The sequence below is a fragment of the Theropithecus gelada genome, chromosome 5 (assembly GCF_003255815.1).
Source record: "Theropithecus gelada isolate Dixy chromosome 5, Tgel_1.0, whole genome shotgun sequence".
Taxonomy (NCBI): Eukaryota; Metazoa; Chordata; class Mammalia; order Primates; family Cercopithecidae; genus Theropithecus; species Theropithecus gelada.
In genome coordinates this window covers 807343-831313 of record NC_037672.1, presented here as the reverse complement: position 1 = coordinate 831313, position 23971 = coordinate 807343, and the positions used below count along the sequence as shown (strand labels likewise).

The 23971-nt window shown below is 56.4% G+C and overlaps 1 protein-coding gene across 2 annotated transcripts in view; it reads left to right on the top strand.

Annotated features, from left to right (window-relative positions):
• The window catches only part of GAK (cyclin G associated kinase), an 82502-nt gene extending 62019 nt beyond the window's left edge, over window positions 1-20483 (top strand). For both annotated transcript variants that reach the window (XM_025386779.1, XM_025386778.1), the window contains 9 exons: window positions 2138-2284; window positions 3089-3565; window positions 3979-4149; window positions 5255-5377; window positions 10188-10304; window positions 17825-18049; window positions 18734-18882; window positions 19695-19871; window positions 19988-20483. In XM_025386779.1, the coding sequence (XP_025242564.1) occupies window positions 2138-2284; window positions 3089-3565; window positions 3979-4149; window positions 5255-5377; window positions 10188-10304; window positions 17825-18049; window positions 18734-18882; window positions 19695-19871; window positions 19988-20089 (1688 nt within the window). In that variant the 3' untranslated portion in view covers window positions 20090-20483. The remainder of the gene's footprint in view (window positions 1-2137; window positions 2285-3088; window positions 3566-3978; window positions 4150-5254; window positions 5378-10187; window positions 10305-17824; window positions 18050-18733; window positions 18883-19694; window positions 19872-19987) is intronic.
• The last annotated feature ends 3488 nt before the right edge of the window (window positions 20484-23971 follow it).

Below are 23971 nucleotides of genomic sequence, written 5' to 3'. Positions count from 1 at the left end.
AGAGCCCTCGCTCCTGTTGCTCTTCTCACTTCCGAGCAGCTTCGAAAAGGCAGCCCAGGAAGCGCTGGCAGGTGGGCCCAGGGCCGCCCACTGCCCATGCCACGCTTGTCCTGGGCTCTTGGTTTGCAGTGTTTGCATTTTCTTTCTGAGCATCTTCAGCGTCCCTGAAAGAGGCTGCATGTGTGGCGTGTGCGTGCTGTGTATGTGTCCGTGGGTGGCGTGTGCCCGTGTGTGTCGTGTATGTGTGCACGAGTTTACTGTGCATCTGTGTGTGTGCTGTGTGCACATGAGCGTACTGTGCCTGTGTGTGCTGTGTGTGCATTCGTATGTACCATGCATCTCTGTGTGCTGTGTGTGCTTTCATGTGTACCATGCACCTGTGTGTGTGCTGTGTGTGCTGTGTGTGCATTCGTGGTACCCTGCATCTGTGTGTGTGCTGTGTGTGCATTCATGTGCACCATGCATTCGTGTGTACCATGGATCTGTGTGTGCTATGTGTGCCATGCATCTGTGTGTGTGGTCTGTGTGCATTCGTGTGTACCGTGCATCTGTGTGTGCTGTGTGCATTTGTGTGTACTGTGCATCTGTGTGTGTGCTGCGTGTGCATTTGTGTGTACCGTGCATGTGTGTGTGTGCTGTGTGTGCATTCATGTGTAACGTGCATCTGTGTGCATTCGTGTGTAATGTGCATCTGTGTGTGTGCATTCGTTTGTACCGTGCATGTGTGTGTGTGCTGTGTGTGCATTCATAGTACCCTGCATCTGTGTGTGTGCTGTATGTGCATTCATGGTACCGTGCGTCTGTGTGTGTGCTGTGTGCACTCGTGTGTACCGTGCATCTGTGTGTGTGCTGTGCATGCATTCGTGTGTACCATGCATCTGTGTGTGTATTCATGTGTACTGTGCATCTGTGTGTGTGCTATGTGTGCATTCATGCGTACTGTGCATCTGTGCGTGTGCTGTGTGTGCATTCATGCGTACCGTGCATCTGTGTGTGTGCTGTGTGTGTATTCATGTGTACCATGCCTCTATGTGCTGTGTGCATTCATGTGTACTCTGCATCTATGTGTGTGCTGTGTGCGCATTCATGTGTACTGTGCATCTGTGTGTGTGCATTCGTGTGTACCGTGCATCTGTGTGCTGTGTGTGCATTCATGTGTACCATGCATCTGTGTGTGTGCTGTATGCATTCGTGTGTACCGTGCATCTGTGTGTGTGCTGTGTGTGCATTCGTGTGTACTGTGCATCTGTGTGTGTATTCATGTGTACTGTGCATCTGTGTGTGTTGTGTGCATTCATGTGTACCATGTATCTGTGTGTGTGCTGTGTGCATTTGTGTGTACTGTGCATCTGTGTGTGTTGTGTGCATTCATGTGTACCGTGCATCTGTGTGTGCTGTATGCATTCGTGTGTACTGTGCATCTGTGTGTGTGTGCTGTGTGTGCATTTGTGTACCGTACATCTGTGCGTGTGCTGTGTGTGCATTCGTGTGTACCGTGCATCTGTGTGCTGTGTGTGCATTCATGCGTACTGTGCATCTGTGTATGTGCTGTCTGTGTGTGTGTATCATGCCTCTGTGTGCTGTGTGCATTCATGTGTACTCTGCATCTGTGTGTGTGCTGTGTGTGCATTCATGTGTACCGTGCATCTGTGTGTGTGCTGTGTGTGCACTCGTGTACCGTGCATCTGTGTGTACATTTGTGTGTACCGTGCATCTATGTGTGTGCTGTGTGTGCATTCATGTGTACTGTGCATCTGTGTGTGTGCTGTGTGCATTCGTGTATATCATGCATCTGTGTGTGTGCTGTGTGCACAGTCATGCGTACCGTGCATCTGTGTGTGCTTTCATGTGTACCTTGCGTCTGTGTGGCATTTGATGCCTCAGTGGTGTGTTCCTTGTGCATGTTCATATGTGCGTGTGTTGTGCCCCAGTGCACACCCATGGCCCAGAGCGGCATCCAAGTGGATAGCAGGCATCTGTTCACAGAGATCCCGTCATGTCACTGGCCTGCTTTACCGACAGCCTGGCCTGCCACTGTGCTGGCGCCCGACTGGCTGCACTTCCCAGCTCTGGGGTCAGTGCTGCCCTGAGGCTGCTGGCCAGTGCCGGTGCCCTGACGCCCTCCCTCTCCTGGCAGGGAAGCCGGAGCTCCCCCGGCAGCCCGGCTCCACGGCTCAGTATGATGCTGGGGCAGGTTCCCCGGAAGCCGAGCCCACGGACTCCGACTCACCGCCAAGTAGCAGCGCGGACGCCAGCCGCTTCCTGCACACACTGGACTGGCAGGGTAGGCAGCGTCCCTGGACCCGGCCTCTTGCAGAGGGCAGGCCCCTGGTCTGAAAGTGCCCCTGGGGCAGGGCAAGCATCTTGGGAGACAGGCCTTGGGCAGAGCTGGGCTGCGTCACAGCACGTCAGCCTGTTCTTTAATGGCTCACGAGCTAAGAATGATTTCATGTTTTTTTAAAGGTGAATAAAAACAGAACGTGTCCACAAAGTCTGAAATACCAACCCTAGCTCTTCATCCCAGTCTGTGGGCCTGGGGAGACGGGCAGCACGGGCCATGCTGGCAGGGCCCCTGGGTACAAGGAAAGGGCTTGGGAAGAGGGACAGTCTGTCCCCACCCGGGGATCCCACATCTCTCTGCCCAAACCCCCCAGTGGGCTCCCAGCCCCTCCCCAGGCTTTTCAGGAAAACACCGGGCGCCGTCCCTGGACCTTGCCCCAGACACACCCCAAGGGATGCCCCTGCCACTTCCTGTCCCAGCACCCTTGGCCGTCCCAGCAGGGTCGTCCCTTCTGCCGCCTGTTCCCAGAGCACCTCGATTGGTGTTCCTCCCCTCCAGTGCTGCCGTGTGGCCCCCACTTGACTCAGCCTTAGGCACCACAGAGGCCCGGGTGGAGAGAGCTGCAGGCAGAGCCTTGAGGCAGAGGCTGGAGGTGGGTGCGCTGGAGACGCCTCAGGAAACCCCCCCAGAAACTTCTGCAGCACACGCCAAGGCCCTGGGCCGAGGAGGCACTGAGGGGCCACGTGTGGGGACCCTGGTGCTGGCCATGTAGGCTCACCAGCCTGTGGTTTTGTTTCCTTTTCGCAGAAGAGAAGGAGGCAGAGACTGGTGCAGCAAATGCCTCTCCCAAGGAGAGCGAGTCTGCCCTGATGGAGGACAGAGACGAGAGCGAGGTGTCGGACGAAGGGGGTTCCCCAGTCTCCAGCGAGGGCCAGGAGCCCCGGGCCGATCCGGAGCACCCCGGCCTGGCAGCAGGGCTGGTGCAACAGGATGTGGTTTTTGAGGTGGGGACGCCAGCTGTGCTCCCGGAGCCTGTGCCACAGGAAGACGGGGTTGACCTCCTGGGCCTGCACTCCGAGGTGGGCGCAGGGCCAGCTGTAGCCCCGCAGGCCCTCCAGGCCCCCTCCAGCAACACCGACCTGCTCTGCTGCCTCCTTGGGCCCCCGGAGGCCACCTCCCAGGGGCCCCCGGAGGATCTGCTCGGTGAGGCCCGCCTGCTCCTGGCAAGCCCAGCCCCTCCCCTGAGCATGCAGAGCACCCCAGGAGGAGGGCCCCCTGCTGCTGGTACGTGTTTCTGTTCGACGGCGAAGGGCTTCACGGTGGATGAGAGATGAGGTTGAGTCATTCTCACTGTATGGGCATGTCTCGAAGGCGGCCGTAGGAAGGGAACGTGCCCTCCCCCAGGAGCACCCTCAGGGTCAGGGCAGGGGGCTGGTTCTGCGCTGCCCGCCTGAGCTCATGGGCCAGGAACTGCCAGCTCCTCCGTCTCAGTGGCGTTGCCGCGTCCATGGGAAGGTCCTCCTGAGGCGTGGGGCACGGGGAGCCCCTGGGCCGACTGCCTCAGTGTCCCTGAGAGGGCCGCCGTGGGGTCTGGGCTGCCCAGCTGGAGTGGCCTCTTGGGTGGGCCTGACTCTAGAGCTGGGCTTTGTCCTCAGGCAACCAGGCTGAGTCCTCTCCATGCCCGCCTGTCCCCGCAGCTGACCCCTTTGGCCCGCTCCTGCTGTCTTCAGACAGCGACTCCCAGCCCTGCTCCAATCCTGATCTCTTCGGCGAATTTCTCAATTCGGACTCTGCGGCAGTCCCACCATCCTTCCCGTCTGCCCACAGTGCTCCGCCCCCGTCCTGCAGCGCTGACTTCCTGCACCTGGGTAAGCGCCTCTCGCCTGGCAGCCAGCTCCCCACGGCCTCCTCCCTCAGGACTGCAGCCTATAGTCGGAAGCAGAGCTGCGGGTCTCAGGCAGTGGTGGGGCTGGACTGTGTGACCTCCGGGTGACCTTCCTGGTGGTCCCAGGGTCCTGCAGGATGTCCCTGAGGTCAGGATGGACTGCTCCCTGCTCTGTCTCCCCAAACCATCTGCAAACCCAGAACAGGTTGTGGGTCCCTGCAGTGCCTCGGTCATCTGTGCCTGGCACCAGGTGTTTCTCGAGGCCTCCTCAGGCCCAGGGCTTGCAGCTGTTGGCAGAGAAGGCCACCTGCACCCAGAGCTTGTGTGGGACCAAGAGGTCAGAGGGAGGCGGTTGGGGGTCCAGGATCCAGGAAGCTGGCCTGGTCCAAGTGCAGCGGGGGCCTTGGGACACTGTGTCCGTGGGGAGGAGGCTGGGTGTGGGGCAGAGCATGGCTTGTTTAGACAGAGGCCTGCGGGGCCAGGCCCCGGGACAGGGCTGGGCTGCCCCTCCAGTGCAGTCCTACGGGAAGGAGCCCAGGCTCTCTCTCCTGAGGAGATAGCAGCGTGATCCACAGCGATCCACAGTGCGCTCTGGGGTGATGACGGTGACCATTGCAGGATGGCTTGTGGGTGGACGTGTGCAGCGCAGCCTTACAGCCTGGGGTGGGTGCCGCCAGAGCCAGGGCAGACAGGACCTGCTGGGCCGTCTGTCTGCCGAAGGCAGCTCAGCCAGGTGGAGCCACTGCGGGCTTGGGTGGGTTTTAGGAGAGGCAGGAACACAGGCCGTGGGGATGGCTACAGAAAGTGAGGTCCTGGCAAACCCTTTGGATGGCACTGCGCAGATGCTGTTCTCAGCCTCGCCTGCGAGCTGCTCTGCCTGCTGGTGCCCCTGCATCCACACGCTCGGTTCTGTGTGATGTGGTGACTCCTCAGGGCCCATCAGGAAGAGGGAGGCCGTCAGCCCAGCCTCAGCTCAGCCTGGGTGCAAGAGGTGCCGGCTCCTGGGGCCCTGAGCACAGCCTGGCGCTCCGCCACATTGCCTACTGCTGAGACACCAAATGTGCTCTCTTCCGGTTCCTTCGTCCCAGGGGATCTGCCAGGAGAGCCCAGCAAGATGACGGCCTCGTCCAGCAACCCAGACCTGCTGGGAGGATGGGCTGCCTGGACCGAGACGGCAGCGTCGGCAGTGGCCCCCACGCCAGCCATGGAAGGTATGACCACCACCTACCGAGGACAGGGCATGCAGGACATGCAGTTGCTGTGGCCCGTCTCTGTTTCACACATACCCGTAACAGTGCCTTTTGCGCAGGGAAGGACGGAAGGGCTGGGGCGTGCTCAGTGGTGCCGGCTCCACACCCAGGGCTGTGGTACGGCTTCAGTGGCCTCACTCACCCGGTGTGACTGGGGTACGTGGGGACACAGACTCGGCCTCCCAGAGCTGCAGCGGGTCCTGAGCATCAGCAGCGCCCCCGAGGCGGCCTTCTCCCACCAGCAGGGCGTCTGCATTTGTGATGCGATCTCATGCCCCGCACTCTGTGGACCACCTGGTTTTTCTGCCTGTAGTGCCCCGTGGCTGTTCCCTCCTGAAGGGGTTTGTGAGTGAGGCTGACCCCACGGGTCTTGTTTTGGTGTTGCGGCCAACATCCCGTGCCCTGTCAGGAACGGGGTCACGTACAGCAGTCCGTGTTTGTGAGCGTCTGTCCTTCCCGTCAGCCTGGAGCCTGCCCTCCCGCGACATCTCTGGTAGCACGGATGCTTATGTTGCAGCTGCGTCTCGGGCCAGCCTCAGCGATGTCGCGGGTTTGCTTCCAGACCACAAAGCCAGTACCCCTGGAAAGCCAGTCAGATTTTGTTTTCCCAGTAAACATAAAAGTTACGGACTTTTTGTGTGTGGGTTTTTTTTTTTTGTTTTTTCGTTTTTGTTTTTGAGACAGGGTCTTGCTCTGTCACCCAGGCTGGAGCATAGTGGCACGATCTCCACTCACTTCAGCGTTGACCTCCTGGGCTCAAGCGATCCTCCCACCCCAGCCTCCTCAGTAACCTTGGCTGCAAGCATGAGCCACCAGGCCCAGCTAAGTTGTAGATTTTTTTTGTAGAGACAAAAGTTTTGCCACGTTGCTCAGGCTGGTCCAGAACTCCCGGGCTTAGGCGATCCACCCACCTCAGCCTCTCAGGGTGCTGGGATTACAGGCATGAGCCACTGCACTCAGCTAACGCTTCTGTTTACATTATACTGTAGTCTGGTTTTTTGTTTGCTTTTGATTTTTGGGGAGATGGAGTCTTGCTCTGTTGCCCAGGCTGGAGTGCAGTGGCATGATCTCAGCTCACTGCAACCTCCGCCTCCTGGGTTCAAGCGATTCTCCTGCCTCAGCCTCCTGAGTAGCTGGAATTACAGGCGCCTGCCAACAAGCCTGCCTAATTTTTGTATTTTTAGTAGAGACAGGGTTTCACTATGTTGCTCAGGCTGGTCTTGAAGTCTTGATCTTATAATCCACCCCTCTTGGCCTCCCAAAGTGCTGGGATTACAGGCATGAGCCACCGCGCCTGGCCGTAGTCTGTTAAGTGTGCAATAGCATTATGTCTAAAAAATAAATATAGTTACCTTGATTTAGAAATACTTCATTGCTAAAAATGCTCATGATCCTAATCTTGCTGGTGGGGGTCTTGCTCAGCGTGGACAGCTGCTGACTGCTCAGTGCGTTGATTCCTGAAGGCTGGGGTGGCTCTGGCAGTTTCTGAAAATAAGACGATGAAGTTTGACGTACGATTGTCTCTCCCTTTCACAAAAGGTTCCCTGTGGTGTGCAGTGCTCTTGGGTAGTGTTTTAACCACATGGAGCTTTTCCCGTCGTCTCAAAGCTGCCACTGCTGTATCAATAAGTTTACGAATATTCTAAACCCTTGGTTTCATTTCAGTGTTCACAGCATCTTCACCAGGACTAGATTCCATCTCAGCAACCTGCTTTCTTTGTTCATCCATAAGAAGCAACCCCTCATCTGTTCAGCTTTCATCCTGAGATTGCAGTAATTCGGTCCCATCTGCAGGCTCCACTTCTAATTCTAGTTCTCTTGCTGTTTCCACCACATCTGCAGTGACTTCCTCCACTGAAGTCTTCAGCTCCTCACAGTCATCCTTGAGGGTTGAGATCAGCTTCTCCCAAACTCCTGTTCATGTTGCTGTTTTAACCCCCTCCCATGAATCGTGAATGTTCTTAATGGCATCTAGAATGGTGAATCCTTTCCAGAAGGTTGTCAGTGAGCTTTACCCAGATCCATCAGAGGAATCTGTGGCCGCTGTAGCCTTAGAAATGTGTTTCTTAAATAGTGAGACTTGGAAGTCGACACGACTCCTTGGTCCAAGGGCTGCAGAACGGGTGTTGTGTTAGCAGGCACGAAGGCAGCGTGACTGTCCGCTTACTCCTCTGTCAGAGCTTTCAGGGGACCAGCTGCGTTGTCGGGATTGTCAGCAAACAGTCGTATTTTGAAAGGAATCTTTTTTCTGAGCTGTAGATCTCAACAGTGGACTTAAAATATTCCACACACCGTGCTGTACACAGATGGCTGCCATCCAGGCTTTGCTGTGTCGTTTCTGTAGCACAAGCCAAGTCAATTTAGAGTCATTTTTAAGGGCACTGGGTTTTTTGAATGAATGAGCACTATTCGTTTAAAGCCGCCGTCTGCATTAGACCTTCACAAGAGAGGCAGCCTGTCCTGTGAGGCCTTAAAGCCAGGCATTGACTTCTCTAGCTATGAAAGTCACAGATGGCGTCTTCTTCCCATACGAGGCCGTCTCATCTACGTGGAGAGTCTGGCAGGTGCAGCCCCTTCAATCAGTGATCTCAGCCGGATCTTAGCGGGTGACTTAGGCCGTCTCGTCTGCGTGGAGTCTGGCAGCCCCTTCCTCAGTGGTCTCAGCGGATCTTAGCGGATGACTTGCTGCATGCAGCTTCCCCGTCAGCGCGTGCTGTCTCACGTTGCGTTTGTATGTTGCAGAGACAGCGTCTTTCCTTCAGCCTCAGCCCCTGCTGGCTTCACTCTTCTTCTGCAGCGTCCTCACCTCTTTCTGCCTTCGTAGAATTGAAAGAGTTGAGACCTTGCTCTGGATTATGGCTTAGGGGGATGTTGTGGCTGGTTTGACCTTTTCTCCAGATCACTCGAACTTCCTCTGTATCAGCAATGGGGCTGTTTTGTTTTCTTATCATTTGTGTGTTCACTGGAGTGGCGTAATTTCCTTCAGGAACTTTTCCTTTGCATTCACAACTTGGCTTGCTGGTGCAAGAGGCCTAGCTTTTAGCTTATCTCGACTTTCTTTCTTTTTTTTTTTTTTTTTTTTAGAGACAGGGTCTTGCTCTGGCTGGAGTGCAGTGGCACAATCATGGCCCACTGCAGCCTCAACCTCCTGGGCTCAAGGGATCTTCCCACCTCAGCCTCCCGGGTAGCTGGGACTACAGGCGCTTACCACGATGCCCAACTAATTTTTTAAATTTATTTTTTGTAGAGATAAGGTCTTGCCGTGTTGTCCAGACTGGCCTTGAACTCCTGGGCTCAAGCACTCTCCTGCCTCAGCCTCCCACCGTGCTGAGGACACAGGCATGAGCCACTGCGCCCAGCCTTCTTCTGCTTTTGACGTGCCTCCCTCACTAAGCTCAGTTGTTCCTAGCTTTTGATTTCAAGTGAGACACTTGCAACTCTTGTGTTCACTTGAATGCTTATAGGCCATTGTAGGTTCTGAATTGGCCTAAGTTCAGTATGGTTGTGTCTCGGGGAATAGGGAGGCTTGAGAAGGAGCGAGAGGGGGAGCAGCTGGTCTGTGGAGCAGCCACAGCACACTGTCAGTTCAGCTCACCGTCTTCTATGGGCACAGTTCATGGCACCCGAAAACAATTAGAGCAGCATCCTCAGCTCATGGAACACAGGTCACCAAAGCAGATACAATCATCAAGAAGTTTGAAATATCATTAGAATTCCCAAAATGGGGCACAGGGACAGAGTGTGCATGGTGTGGGGAAAATGGTGCCAATAGACTTGCCGGGCGGAGTTGCCACAGCCCTCAGCGGGTGGAACACACACTGTCCACAGAGCCCCGGGAGGCACAGTGCACAGCGCACCAGGGCCTGGGTGCCTGTCCGCTCGAGTGTGCTTCCAGACGTCTTTGCCCAGGGGCAGCTCCCGTCTCCAGTTTGTCTCCTGGTTGGATGATCACTGTGAAGATGTCTCGCCGGTTTGATTTCTTTCTTATGAATGAGGTTGACTCTTAGTTTGCGTGGTTTTGGTTATGTGTATTTCTTTTGAGAATCATTTCATGTTCTTTGCTCATTTTTGGCCTCAGGAATTCATCTTTTTCCTCAAGTAGATCCACGAGGGCTGTTTATACATGAAGAGCCTGGTTTTAGTGACTGCATGGCACTCTATCGAGGAGCTCTACAACTGCTGTTTTTTTGTTTCTTTGGTTTTTTTGGAGACAGAGTCTCATTCTGTCACTGGGGCTGAGTGCGGTGGCATCACTCGGTTCCCTGCAGCCGTCAACCCCTGGGCTCAAGCGGTCCGCCCACTGCAGCCCCCCGGGTAGCTGGGACCACACGCATGTGCCACCGTGCCTGGTTGTTTTTTTATTTTTTGTAGAGATGGTCTTTCTATGTTGCCCAGCCTGTGTTTTATGATTTTATACTTAGGATATTCTCAAACTTTTGTTATTATAAAGAATATCATGAAGAACATTCCTAATTTTAGATGGATTCCAAGAAGTGGCACTGCAGAACAACAGTCATAATGATATGAACATGGTTTGGTTCTGGGTGTGCGCTGTGAAGCTGTTTTCCCCGAGGAGTAGTGTGGGGCGTGGAGGCAGCGTCCACCACATGTGCCTCGGTCCTGGCTGGTCTCCTGCACACAGGCCGTGCAGGTACCAGCTCTCAGGCAGGAGTGAGGCTGTCACGTCGTAAGGAGGAACGATCGGAGGTCCCAGGAGGGTGTGTTTCGCTTCAGGTGGTGCTTGTTCTAACGCCCTGTGCCCCTTTTCCAGGCCCCCTCTTCTCTCCTGGAGGTCAGCCGGCCCCTTGTGGCCCTCAGGCCAGCTGGACCAAGTCTCAGAACCCGGACCCATTTGCTGACCTTGGCGACCTCAGCTCCGGCCTCCAAGGTAACGTGGAGGGTACATTGCGGGTGTGGAAGCTGTTCCTTGTAGGAGGTTTATTCTTGTCTGTGTGACTCTGAGCTGCCCAAAGTGAAGTCTTTGCCTCTGTTCACCAAGACCCCCAGCCCAGAGCACAGTGACCCCAAGGGGACAGCGTGTCTGCACCTGTTCTAGGCGACTGCCAGCTGGCAGGCTACAACCAGGTGTTGCTGACACTGGCACTGCTGCCAGCCCCCACCCGCATTGTGGTGCCTGATCCATCCTGCCCTCAGGGCTGTGGGGGCCATCTGGGAAGTGGGGTCTCCACATGGAAGTGGGGTGTGGCTGGGCTCTGCTCAGTCCCTGAGGCTGTGCTCAGAGCGTGCTGGCCGTTGGCCACAAGAACCCAGCCCACCCTCTCCAGTCCCATGTCTGCCTCAGGCCTGGCCTGGGCACTGTGGTCTGAGTCTCTGGTCCCGTGTCTGCCTCAGGCCCTGCCCGGGCGCTGTGGCTTCGAGTCTCCTTGGGTTGACCTGACGCCCCTGAGTCTCTGGGTTCATTTCCAGGATGTGTCTCCCTGGGGTCCCTGTGGCTTCTCAGAAGCAGCGTCGGTGGCAGGGGGATGATCATCTGAAGGGGCCTCCTATGCACTCGCCTGGCTGTCAGGTGGAATCCTGGGCGGGAAGTGGCTCCACCTAAGGATGCTTATTGGTGCCGGTGACCCCCGGACTCTCCAGTATGCAGCCCCCGGGCAATGGCGTCTGCTCCTGCCAGAGCCTGGCGGACTGTGCTGGGGCTCCCTCCAGCCTCAGGCTGGGCACCTTACCTGCTCAGCTCCAGGAGCATTTCCCATCTCTTCCTCATTTCTCCTGTCCGTCCCTGAGTGCCTCAAATTCCTCTGAGCAGATGTCGGTGTCAGATCTCTAAGGCCGGCCTCGAGTCCTCACTCTGCCCTCCCGGGCTGGCCTCGAGTCCTCACACCTCCCGGGCTGGCTTCGAGTCCTCACACCTCCTGGACTGGCCTCGAGTCCTCACACCTCCCGGGCTGGCCTCGAGTCCTTACACCTCCCGGGCTGGCCTCCAGTCCTCACACCTCCCGGGCTGGCTTCGAGTCCTCACACCTCCTGGACTGGCCTCGAGTCCTTACACCTCCCGGGCTGGCCTCCAGTCCTCACACCTCCCGGGCTGGCTTCGAGTCCTCACACCTCCTGGACTGGCCTCGAGTCCTTACACCTCCCGGGCTGGCCTCCAGTCCTCACACCTGCCGGGCTGGCTTCGAGTCCTCACACCTCCCGGGCTGGCTTCGAGTCCTCACACCTCCTGGACTGGCCTCGAGTCCTCACACCTCCCGGGCTGGCCTCGAGTCCTTACACCTCCCGGGCTGGCTTCGAGTCCTCACACCTCCCGGGCTGGCCTCCAGTCCTCACACCTCCCGGGCTGGCTTCGAGTCCTCACACCTCCTGGACTGGCCTCGAGTCCTCACACCTCCCGGGCTGGCTTCAAGTCCTCACACCTGCCGGGCTGGCTTCGAGTCCTCACACCTCCTGGACTGGCCTTGAGTCCTCACACCTCCTGGGCTGGCCTCCAGTCCTCATACCTGCCGGGCTGGCTTCAAGTCCTCACGCCCTCCCGGGCTGGCCTCGAGTCCTCTGCTCTCGCAAGCTTGCATCTGAAGTGCCTTCTATTCTGTCATGAAGTCCTAAGAGTTTTTTCATCTTTAAATGTTCTTTTTATGTTTGGGATGGTTTTGGGGATTTATTGTGACTTTTGAGGACGTCTGTGAGTGTTACTGTCGGTGTTGTTTTGTATATTCTTTCCCTTTGTGGCCTCTGTCTTGGGTTGTCTGAGAGCACGGTGGGGTTACGGGGGCTGCGCCCTCGGGAGGAGACCTGTGTGTGCCTTGACTGCCCTGGGTGGCCAGCACTGGGGCAGAAGGAGTGGACTCCCAGGGAGCCCTCTTGTCTGTGTCCTAGACACAGCCCCAGCCCTCTGACTGCTGACTTGGTGGGCAGCCTGAGACCATCCTGCCTTCTGGGAAGAGACAGCAGTTCTGAACAAAGCAAAGCTGATACAACTGAAGGAAAAAATGGACAAACCCAAATCATAGCTGGTGACGTCAGCACTGCTGTCCCCACACGTGACAGAACAGCTGTCCCGAAGGCTGCGAGGATGCAGAGGGCAGAGGCACCAGCCAGGGCCCACTAGCTGCAGGCACGGACCTTTCCACGCACCGTGGGAGCCTCCTCCACACAGGCCCTGTCCTCAGAGAACTAGGATTCTGCAGTGTGCTCTCTGACCACAGTAAAATAGAACGGAAGAATCTTCACACTTGGGAACAAAACGGCACACTTTAAAATGACACCTGGGCCAGAGAGGAGGCCTCGAGGGAAACGATGCGTGGAGCTGAGAGAAGATGCAGGTGCAGCCTGGGAAGGCCCAGGGCCCCACCAGGCAGTGCAGAGACACCCCCAGCCGTGGGTGCTTGCTGTGGAAAAGCTGGAATGCCCCAGCAGTAACCTGAGCTCTCCGCACAAGACGTTTGGAGGGGGGAGGGGAGCAAAATAAGCCTACAGCAAGCAGAAGGAAAGAAGGAGGAGCCACGGGCTGTGCAGTGCAACGCAGAGACGGCCAGTTCCGAAGCCCACAGACCTCTCCTGGGACTGGCAGGAAGAGTGACCCAGGTCATTGATACAGGGGACGGTGCAGGAGGCACCGCTGCAGACCCCGCAGGCTCTACCAGAGTCACGGGTGCAGGCGCAGCTGTGCAGTATGCTTGACAAGTTACGTGAAATTGACAAATTCCTCAAAACCAGTTACTGCCACAACTTACCCAGTATCAAGTAGCTCCTTTGGAAAATTCTATCAATACAAAGAAAATAAATTCATAATTAAAAACTTCCCAAAAAGGAAACCTGCGGACCCACCCGGGCCATTGGAGAATTTCACCGAATGTTGAGAGAACGCCAGTTCCACCCTCTTGCAGGAAGCAGGAGAGAGGGAGCTCTTTCTAATTGATTTTACGAAGCTCACGCTATCACCCGGAAACCAAAATCAGACAGAAACAGTACCGAAAAGGGAAAGTGGGCCCATATTCCGCATGAATATACACACAGATCCTCAACCAAACTTTAGCAAATAGACTTTATCAGTATATAAAGAGAATTCTACACCAAGATCAAGTAGGATTTATTCCAGGAATACAAGGCTGACATTTCAGAATTGGTTAACAAAATCTATTTAGGTTGCCGCAAAAGTAATTGTGGTTTTGCCATTGAAAGTGATAGCAAAAGCCGCAATTACTTTTGCACCAACCCAATACCATCTTAACCAACTGAAGAGTCATGTGATCACATCAACAATGCAGAAAAGGCTTTTAACAAAATTCAGCACCTTTTTATGATAACACTGTCAGTGAACCAGTAATGAGCAGAACGTCATCAACTTGGTAACAGGCATGTATAGAAACCCACAGCCAGGCCAGGCACAGTGGCTCACACCTGTAACCCCAGTGCTTTGGGAGGCCAATGTGGGAGGATTTCCTCAACCCGGGAGTTTGAAGTCAGCCTGGGCAACATAGTGAAACCCCTGTAAGAATGAGCCAGGTGTGGTGGTGAGCACCTGTGGTCCCAGCTACTCAGCCAGCTGAGGCGGGAGGATCACTGGGATTGCTTGAGGTCAAGGCTGGACTGGGCTTACTGCATCACTGCACTCCAGTCTGGGCGGCAGAGCAAGACTGTGTCTCAAAAACAAGAAACCTGCAGCCAACATCTTTTTTTTTTTTTTTTTTTTTTTGAGACAGAGTCTTGCTCTGTTGCCCTGGCTGGAGTGCAGTGGCATAATCTCGGCTCACTGCAACTTCCGCCTCACAGTTTCAAGCAATTCTCCCACCTCAGCCTCCCGAGTAGCTGAGATTACAGGCACACGCCACCACACCCAGCTAATTTTTGTATTTTTAGTAGAGACGGGGTTTCACCATGTTAGCCAGGCTGGTCTCAAACTCCTGACCTCAAGTGATCCGCCCACCTCAGCCTCCCAAAGTGCTGGAATTACAGGTGTGAGCCACCACGCCTGGCCAAGCCAATATCATTTTTAACCGTCCTCCTAAAATCAGGAACAGGGCGGGAGTGTCTTTTCTCTACTTCTACTTGTCGAAAGTCACAGCTGCTGCCATTTGGCAACAAAAGGGGGTCAAAGTGACACGCACTACAAAGGGAAAAATAAAATTGCTCCTGTCTGCAGATGACATGATTGTCTGTGCAGGAACTCTCAAGGAATCTACAGAGATCTTTTAGAACTATGAGTTCAGTAAGGTCACAGGATAAAGAAGGCAACATTTAAAACAGAACCATTTACAATCACCTTTTTTTTTTAAAGAAAAAAATAAACATTTGGTATAAATCTGACCAGACATGTCTAGGGCTTGTATCGGGTGGGACTGTAAAACCAACTGTGGCAAAAAAGACCAGAGGAGATGCGAGTGAAGGGACGAACGCTGCCCTCACGGCCTGAGGCTCCCGAGTAAGGTGTCCGTTCTCCTGTGCACATCTGTAGCCTAACACGGTTCCTGCCAATGCCTCAGCAGGGACTTTCCTAGATACAAATGAGCTTATCGTACAGTGTATTTGAAAGACAGATGGACTAGATGCCTGGATTTTTTTTTTTTTTTTTTTTGAGATGGAGTCTTGCTCTGTCGCCCAGGCTGGAGTGCAGTGAGGCGATCTTGGCTCACTGCAAGCTCCACCTCCCGGGTTCACACCATTCTCCTGCCTCAGCCTCCCGAGTAGCTGGGACCACAGGCGCCCGCCGCCACACCTGGCTAATTTTTTTGTATTTTTAGTAGAGATGGAGTTTCACCGTGTTAGCCAGGATGGTTTCGATCTCCTGACCTCGTGATCCACCCGCCTCGGCCTCCCAGAGTGCTGGGATTACAGGCGTGAGCCACTGCACCCAGCCTCCCACAGTGCTGGGATCACAGGCGTGAGCCGCCGCACCCAGCCTCCCACAGTGCTGGGATCACAGGCGTGAGCCGCTGCACCCTGCCTCCCACAGTGCTGGGATGACAGGCGTGAGCCACCACGCCCGGCCTTGCCTGGAATATTTTTGTAATGGAAAAATGACATGGGAGAAGTCATTCTTTCTGGCTTTGAGGCTTAGTCTGAAGCCACAGAAATCAACATTGCGGTGATGGCAGAGAGACACGTCTGTGGAGAGAAGAGAGGACTCAGAAATAGGCCACACAAGAGAGACCAGCGGAGCTTTGACAGAGGCAGGAAACCCATTCATCAGATGGTGCTGGGTAGCCGTAGGCAAGCCCTTAGCCCACATTGTACAGAGCAGCTCATCAGAATCAGCCAGAGATCGAAACGTAAAACCGCAGGGCCTTTATAAAGGAGAAAACCTTTGTGGCCTGGGGCTGGGCAGCGTTCGTAGACTCACCACCCGAATCACACCCATAAGAGGACAGATGGACACAACTTCAGAGCTCTGGGCATCTGAGCTACGGACTGGGAGAAGATATTTCCAAACCGCCTATTTGACGAAGGACTCATGTACAGAATATAAAAATACAGTCAAAAACAAACCCAAAAGCAATCCAGTTAGAAAATGGGCAAGAGAAGGCCAGGCACAGTGGCCCACGCCTGTAATCCCAGCACTTTGGGGGGCCGAGGTGGGCGGATCACAAGGTCAAGAGATTGAGACCAGCCTGGCCAACATGGTGAAACCCCGTCTCTACTAAAAATACAAAAATTAGCCAGGCGTGGTGGCGATGCCTGTAATCCTAGCTACTCGGGAGGCTGAGGCAGGAGTCTCTGGAACCCAGGAGGCAGAGGTTACGGTGAGCCAAGATTGCACCACTGCACTCCTGGGTGACAGAGCAAGACTCTGTCTCAAAAAAAAAATGGGCAAGAGACATGCAGACACTTCCAGCACATCAACATCCAATGGGCGGGAAGCAGAGGCCGAGACACCCGGCATCACCGAATGCCGGCACAGAGGAGGATGGGGCGCGGGGGAGGACGGCGCGCGGGGGAGGACGGCGCGCGGGGGAGGACAGACTGCGTCTCTCGCATTGCCGGGGGGATGAGCCGCGTGTCTCTCGCGTTGCCGAGGGACGAGCCGCTGAAGCGGCAGGGTCACTCTGTAGAACAGGCGGTCATTTTTCTCCTAAGCTAAACACAGCTACTCAGCTACGGTGGGACATAGGCATTTATCCCAGAGAAATGCAAACTCATTCACGCAAAAGTCTGTAACAGGCATTCAAAGATGTGTTGGTTGTAGCCAAACAGTGGAATCAGCCCGGGTGTCCTACAGGTGAACGGTTGAGTAGGTGGTTCCCACACCACCAGATGGCCCTCGGCAGGAGGGGGAGTGGCGGATGCCCCGGACCCGAGGGACCTGTCCTGAGTGAAGAGGTGCCAGGCTAGAGGCTGTGGCTGTCAGTTCCGTTCTAGAACATAACTAAGAAGACAGCCCGGGCGTGGCGGCTCACACCTACCATCCCAGCCCTGTGGGGAGGTGAGGCCAGCGGGTCTCTGAGCCTAGGAGTTTGAGACCAGCCATAGTGAGACCTTGTCTCCAAAAAACAAAGAGATGACAGAACCATAGTGAAGCATCCAGGTTGTGATTGCTGTGGTGCTGAATCTGCGTGCAATCAGTGGCGTGGCCCTGCACACACATAACACAAGTCCAGCTGGCCACATCTGATGGCCTCTAGGTGGTGCGGCTGCCTGGGCTCAGTGCTTCTCTGAGGTTGTGAGAGACGCCCTCCCTGGGGGATGCTGGGCGCAGGTGCTCAGGGTTTTTACAGCTTCCTGCTATTTCAATTATTCCAAAATAATAAGTTAAAGGATCAGGCCAGGCATGGTGGCTCATGCCTATAATCCCAGCACTTTGGGAGGCCGAGGCAGGCAGATGACAAGGTCAGGAGATCGAGACCGTCCTGGCTAACATGGTGAAATCCCGTCTCTACTAAAAATACAAAAAAAATTAGCCAGGGGTGGTGGCGGGCACCCATAGTCCCAGCTAATCGGGAGGCTGAGGTGGGAGAATGGTGTGAACCTGGGAGGTGGAGCTTGCAGTGAGCCAAGATCCCACCACTGCACTCCAGCCTGGACGACACAGCGAGACTCCATTGCAAAAAAAAAAAAAAAAATTAAAGGATCAGCCCTGATTTGATGTTCTCCGAGAGGCAGTGGCCCTCCAGGACGCTACAGATGTGGGGACATGGCCCCCAGCCCCCGTGGACAAGTCCCGGGTCTGCCTTGGCTCATAGGGGTGGGGGTGCTGCCTCCACAGCTGCCCTGTCCTGGCGTCTGCCCTCCACCGAGAATGCTCCTGTCGCCCCAGTACCTGGCCTGTGCGGCCAGTCCCTGGAGACCTTCACACATGTAGGTGGAGCCGGCACCTCTGTCTGGACGGCCTCGGGTGATCAATGTTCTGTTCTGCAAACCTGTGTTTTCCAACAAACATGGTGTTCTGAGTTCTAGAAACGGTGGTTGCCCCGCACGGACAACCAGATGCCGAGTTTCTGACCTCCGTCTCCACAGGCTCACCAGCTGGATTCCCTCCTGGTGGCTTTATTCCCAAAACGGCCACCACAGCCAAAGGCAGTGGCTCCTGGCAGACAAGTCGGCCGCCAGCCCAGGGCGCCTCATGGCCCCCTCAGGCCAAGCCGCCCCTCAAAGCCTGCACACAGCCAAGGCCTAACTATGCTGCGAACTTCAGTGTGATCGGGGCACGAGAGGAGCGGGGGGTCCGCGCACCCAGCTTTGGTGAGTCCCCCACTCTCTGTTGCTGTGGAGTTTGCAGAGACTGCCCTGAACTGGCTAAAGGTAGAACCTGTGTTTTCTTCAACTCGGAGCCCAGTCCTGGGACAGGCATGGCCGAGCCACTCAGAGAAGGACGCAGTTTCTGATGTGTGTCTGCTGGTCTCTCTCCGGGTCAGGCCTCTGGGTCCCTCTTGTTCCAGTGACACCCGCTTGACCTGTTTTTAACAAATGGCCTTTGCAACCCTGTCTTGTCTTCCCTCTTCTCTTCTGTGGAGGCATTAGGGTGGTAGCCCTATCCCCGGGGGCAGCGGGTGGAATTGGGCCTGTGTGTCTCTGCAGAAAGTTTCTGTTCTTAGCTGGGCTTCGTGGCTCACGCCTGTAATCCCAGCACTTTGGGAGGCTGAGGCGGGCAGATCGCTTGAGCCCAGGAGTTCAAGACCAGTCTGGGCAACAGTGAGACCTTCTCTCTACAAAAATTGTGAAAATTAGCCGGGCGTGGTGGCGCGTGCCTGTGGTCCCAGGTATTTGGGAGGCTGAGACAAAAGGATCACTTGAGGACTCAGTGATCCTCCCTTGGCCTTGGGAGGCCAAGGCTGCAGAGAGCCAAGATCGTGCCATTGCACTCTGGCCTAGGCGACAGAGTGGAGACCCTGTCTCAAACAAAAAAAAGTTTCTGTTCTTTTCTAGCTCAAAAGCCAAAAGTGTCTGAGAACGACTTTGAAGATCTGTTGCCCAATCAAGGCTTCTCCTCCAGGTCTGACAAGAAGGGGCCAAAGACCATTGCGGAGATGAGGAAGCAGGACCTGGCTAAAGACACAGACCCGCTCAAGCTGAAGGTGGGTGGGTGGGCAGCTCTTACTGGGAGCCCAGAGGCCTCAACCCAGGGCCCCTGGAGAATCTGCTGTGCCACACGGAGCCAGCGTCTCCAGCCAGGGACCTGTCACTGCCAATGGGCCTGGCAGCCCTCGAGGACAGGGCGGCCTGAGGCCTGGTGGGCAGGGCAGAGTCAGGCCCCAGGCCGTGCTGCTCCCCGTGTGCCCAGATGACTCAGCGCTGATGGGGGCGGGCATTACAGGAGTCAGTGCCCCCGGGTGTCTGCAGAGACTGTCGAGGGCAGGCATCTCCTGGGGGCTGCTCTGGGCGCTGAGCCTCCCAACCTAGGGCGCTCACTGGGGGTGAGGGTGCAGCAGTCAGGGTGTCCCTGCGCCGGCCATGAGACGTGCCCTGCTGTGTGGCTTGGCCGATGGCCAGCTCTACAGGCCACATATGCCTGTGACCTTGGGGTCCTTTCACAGGCACCAGGGACCTTCCCCTTCTCCCTCTGAGTCTGGGGTCTGGGATAGGCCAAGGGGTTGCACCACCAGAACCAGTGTTTGTGTCCCCAGTGAACATCTGGCTGAGACATGGGTGTCTCTGTCCCAGCCTCTGGCCCCAGGCCCAGGAACACGAAGGCCACCTGGCCCTGTGTCGTCCGGAGTCGGCTCTGTATAGTTGAGGGCGGGGCGTGCAGTGGGACTTTGTCTGTGAGCTGGGCTGAGCCCACCCCACGTGACCAGGCACTTCCTCGGCATCATGCCTCAGTTTCCGCAGTGCAGAGGAGGAGGGCAGGCAAGCACCCAGGGCTCAGCAAGCTCCGTGTCTCCCGCAGCTCCTGGACTGGATTGAGGGCAAGGAGCGGAACATCCGGGCCCTGCTGTCCACGCTGCACACAGTGCTGTGGGACGGGGAGAGCCGCTGGACGCCCGTGGGCATGGCCGACCTGGTGGCCCCGGAGCAGGTGAAGAAGCACTACCGCCGCGCGGTGCTGGCCGTGCACCCCGACAAGGTGAGCAGAGCTGTCGGGCGGCTGCTGGAGGCCTTCGGGGGTGGGTCGCGGGGAGATCCTGCCCTGGCCGCCCACGCATGCTTGTAAGAGGCGCTTACACCGCCCATCACCCACAGGCCGCGGGGCAGCCGTATGAGCAGCACGCCAAGATGATCTTCATGGAGCTGAATGACGCCTGGTCAGAGTTTGAAAACCAGGGCTCCCGGCCCCTCTTCTGAGGCCGCAGTGGTGGTGGCTGCGCACACATCTCCACAGCTTGGGAGCTGTCGTGGGACCTGGGTCCCCACCGTGAGGGCCCCATGGGCGACGGCAGATGTGGCCAGAGTGGGGCTCCGAGCCCCGGGTCACCGCCTGCCCAGCATTCCAGGCACAGGAAGAGAAAGCATTCCAAAGCCTCTGATTGTTGTTTCCTTTTTCTCCTCCCGAAGGAACAGCTGATTCATGCTCCTCCCACAGTTGTCACATCTGTGATTTATTTGGTGTTTCCGGCGTGGCCTCTGGAGCACCAGCACATGGTGAGGTGCGGCTGGTGCTCATGGGCCCTGGTGTTTGCACCGCACTTTGTAATCAGTCCCGTGGTTGTCTGTACAGAATTAAACTATTTTCCGATGACTGCTGTCTCCAGTGTGGATCCGCTCGTCCAGGAGCCGTTCACCAGCTGGGGCGCAGGACTGTGCTTCCTCAGCAACCTTGCTGTGGCTGGATTGTTGCAGGGCCTGAGTGGAGAGGAGAAGAGGGTCCCGGGGCTGCAGGGGCTCTGGGCAGCTCTAGGGGACCATGGAGCCCAGCCAGGGCAAGGCCAATGGTGGGGGCCCCTGCAGTCCCCAGACCCCACCTCCTCCACTCGGTCCCCACCCCTCGGCCCCAGGACTCCTCTCTCCTCTCCACTTGGCCCCTGCCCCTGGGCCCTGGACCTGGGAGCAAAGGTGGGCTCCACACTGCCCCTGTGCTAACCCCGCAGGGCCAAGGCAGCATCCGGGCTTTCGGGTGGCTGGAGGACCAGGGGCCCGTGGAAGGAGAAGGTGACCGTGGCCAGCTCCCACCCCACAGCAGACTCGAGGAGGCCCTGAATCACACAGCACTGAACTCACCGCCAGGCTCTTCCTGTTTTCAGAGAATAATGACTTTACATTTGCTATGCACCCGCCACTATTTTTAGCTCTTTTAAAAAATAATGAGAACCTAAATAGGTGCTGAGATTTTCACATCAAAGTTGTCTGGATTCCGGCTCCGGGTCTGGCCACCCCGACTCAGACGCTCCTGCTCTGGGGGCAGCTCAGGCCATGCTCCCTCTGGGCTCTCCAGCCTCAGCCCTGTGCTGTGCGGCCCCCTCCTCTCCTGCTGCCGCCCACGTCACACCCAAGCTCCAAACTAATCCCCCAGCCCCTGCCCCTCCCTCGCCCCAGACCCTTAACTCTGAAAGCTCGGGTCCCTTCTCCCACTAACCTCCCATGGCCTGTGGCAAACCCAGCCACCCTGCCTGGACAAGCGAGTGCACCTCCCTCTGGCTGGCCCCACAGCCTTCCTCTGTCAGGGGCCTGAGCCTCTGGTTGTGTGTAGAGGGCAGCGGGTGGCTGGTCTAGGCTGGGCCGAGATTGTGGAGGATGGAGGAGGGTGTGGAGGGCAGCAGGTCACCGGTCCAGGATAGGCCGAGATGGAGTGCATGGAACAGAGGCCAGGACGGTGGAGTCTGGGTTGCAGGACAGGAAAACCCCCATCCAGGCTGACCCAGCTCAGAAGGGAGCCTGCGGCCCACACCTGGCCACGCTACTACCAGAATTTCTCCTCTTCCAACCGCTCAGCTCAGCATGGAGACACGCAGGTGCACAGGCATGTACAAGCCGCGCGCGCGCACAGACATGGCTGCACAAGGTCACACACGGTGCTACCCAGACACCCACACGTGAAAAGCCCAGGATGCACCATCTTCCCAGCCGGCCACTGGCCTGAGTCCTGCCCACAGTCACCAAGGCTCCATCCCGCGCACGGGAGCCCTGTCTGCCATCACCGAGCCTGTGGCTATGCTCTGTCCTGCACATGGACACAAGGTCATCTTTGCAGGGTCATAATGCATAGACCATCTGAAGCTCTAAGAGAGGCTGCACCTGTGTGACACCGCCTTGTGTGACAGCATCTTCTCGGTGACTTCATGGAGATACAAATCCCAGCAGCCAAGCATCGATGCTCACATCACTGGCCCTGGGGGAAATGCAAGTTGGAGCCACAGCAAGATGCTGCCACACCCATTAGGGCAGCCAGTCAAGAAGACCCACCAAGCCAAGTGTCCCCACGCATGTGGAGAAGCCCACGCCCTACTCAGTCTGGGTGGGAGCTTAAAATGGCACAACCACTTTGGAAAACTGCTTGGCAGTTTCTTCAAAAGCAAAATAGAGGCCAGGTGCGGTGGCTTACGCCTGTAATCCTAACACTTTGGGAGGCCGAGGTGGGTGGATCACCTGAGGTCGGGAGTTGGAGAGCAGCCTGACCAACATGGAGAAACTCCGTCTCTACTAAAAATACAAAATTAGCCGGTCGTAGTGGCGCACGCCTGTAGACCCAGCTACTCGGGAGGCTGAGGCAGGAGAATTGCTTGAACCTGGGAGGTGGAGGTTGCAGTGAGCCAAGATCATGCCATTACACTCCAGCCTGGGCAACAAGAGCGAAACTCCGTCTCCAAAAAAAGAGACATAGAAATTTCGTATGCAATTTAGCAATCTGCTCCTAGGTGTTGACCCAAGAGAAATGAAAGGGCAAGGCTACGCAGACATGTTCAGGAACAACCCATGATCCACGCACAGGTGGGCATGTGAAGGAGCTGTGTGCATCCACGCACGGGTCCTGCTCAGCACGGAGAGGGGTGAGCTGCTGGTGTGATGGCGCCGCGGGTCCTGCTCAGCACGGAGAGGGGTGAGCTGCTGGTGTGATGGCAGCACAGGACATCCCGGAGTGTGTTAGTCCATTCTCACACTGCCATAAACACATATCTGAGACTGGGTGATTTATAAAGAAAAGAGGATTAATGGACTCACAGTTCCACGTAGCTGGGGAGGCCTCGGGAAAGTTACAATCATGATAGAAGGCGAAGGGGAAGCAGGCACGTCTTAGCTGGTGGGAGGAGGGAGAGCGAGTGAGTAAAAGGGGAAGGTGCTGCACGCTTCCAAACAAGCAGATCTTGTGAGAACTCACTATCCTCAGAACAGCAAGGGGAAGTCCGCCCCAGGATCCAGTCAACCCCCAGCAGGCCCCTCCCCTGACGTGGGGATTACAGTTTGGCAGGAGATTTGGGTGGGGACACAGTTCCAAACCATACCGTCAGAGAAGCGGCGAGCTCAGTAAATGGGGCCAGATCAAAAGGAGGGAGGTAGTGAACAATTGCATTCGTGTGAAATTCCAGCAAATGTGAAGTCCTCAACAGGCCAGCAGCAGATCCATGGCTGTCGGGGGTGGGCGGAGGAGGATGTGCTGGCTTCAGGCAAGCACGCATCAAATGCCTCAAACTGTGCTCCTCAAACGTCTGCAGATTGCATTTCTGTCCTGCGGGGGCTCAGACCCTCAATAGTAAGCTCCAGTGGGTGAAGCAGGCTGCTTTCCAGGTGGCCTGTGACATCCCCCAGCCCCTAGATGTCCAGCTGCCCTCAGGCCACCTCCCTGGGCTCCCATGGGCCTCCTCTCCCTGTGCGCCTCGGGGACCTCCAGGGCTCTGAGGAAGGCCAACCCCAGAGATGTGGGCATCTGCCCCAAGATGGAGGCCCCCGCCGACTCTGTGGGCCTCCAAGTGGGAGAACTTGGCTGCAAGGAGATGAGGAGGGCACTGAGTCATGCAGGAGGCCAGTGTGCCTGGAACGAGGTTCAGATCTGGGGGAGGGGCTGATTTTGTCCCTGAGCTGCTTTTAGCAGAAAAGCTGAGTGCTGAGGTCAGCTGAGGCTGAAGTCCTGCTTATGCCTTCATCTCCAGGAGCTCATCCCCACTCCTGCACTGTGGCCATAGCTCCAGGCAGCCGCGCACTGACCCCACCCCACAGGCCTGGGTGGAACTGAAGGTCCAAGCCCCATGCCAGACCCTCATCCAGGCAGTGACCTCTGGGCACAGGAGGCATGGC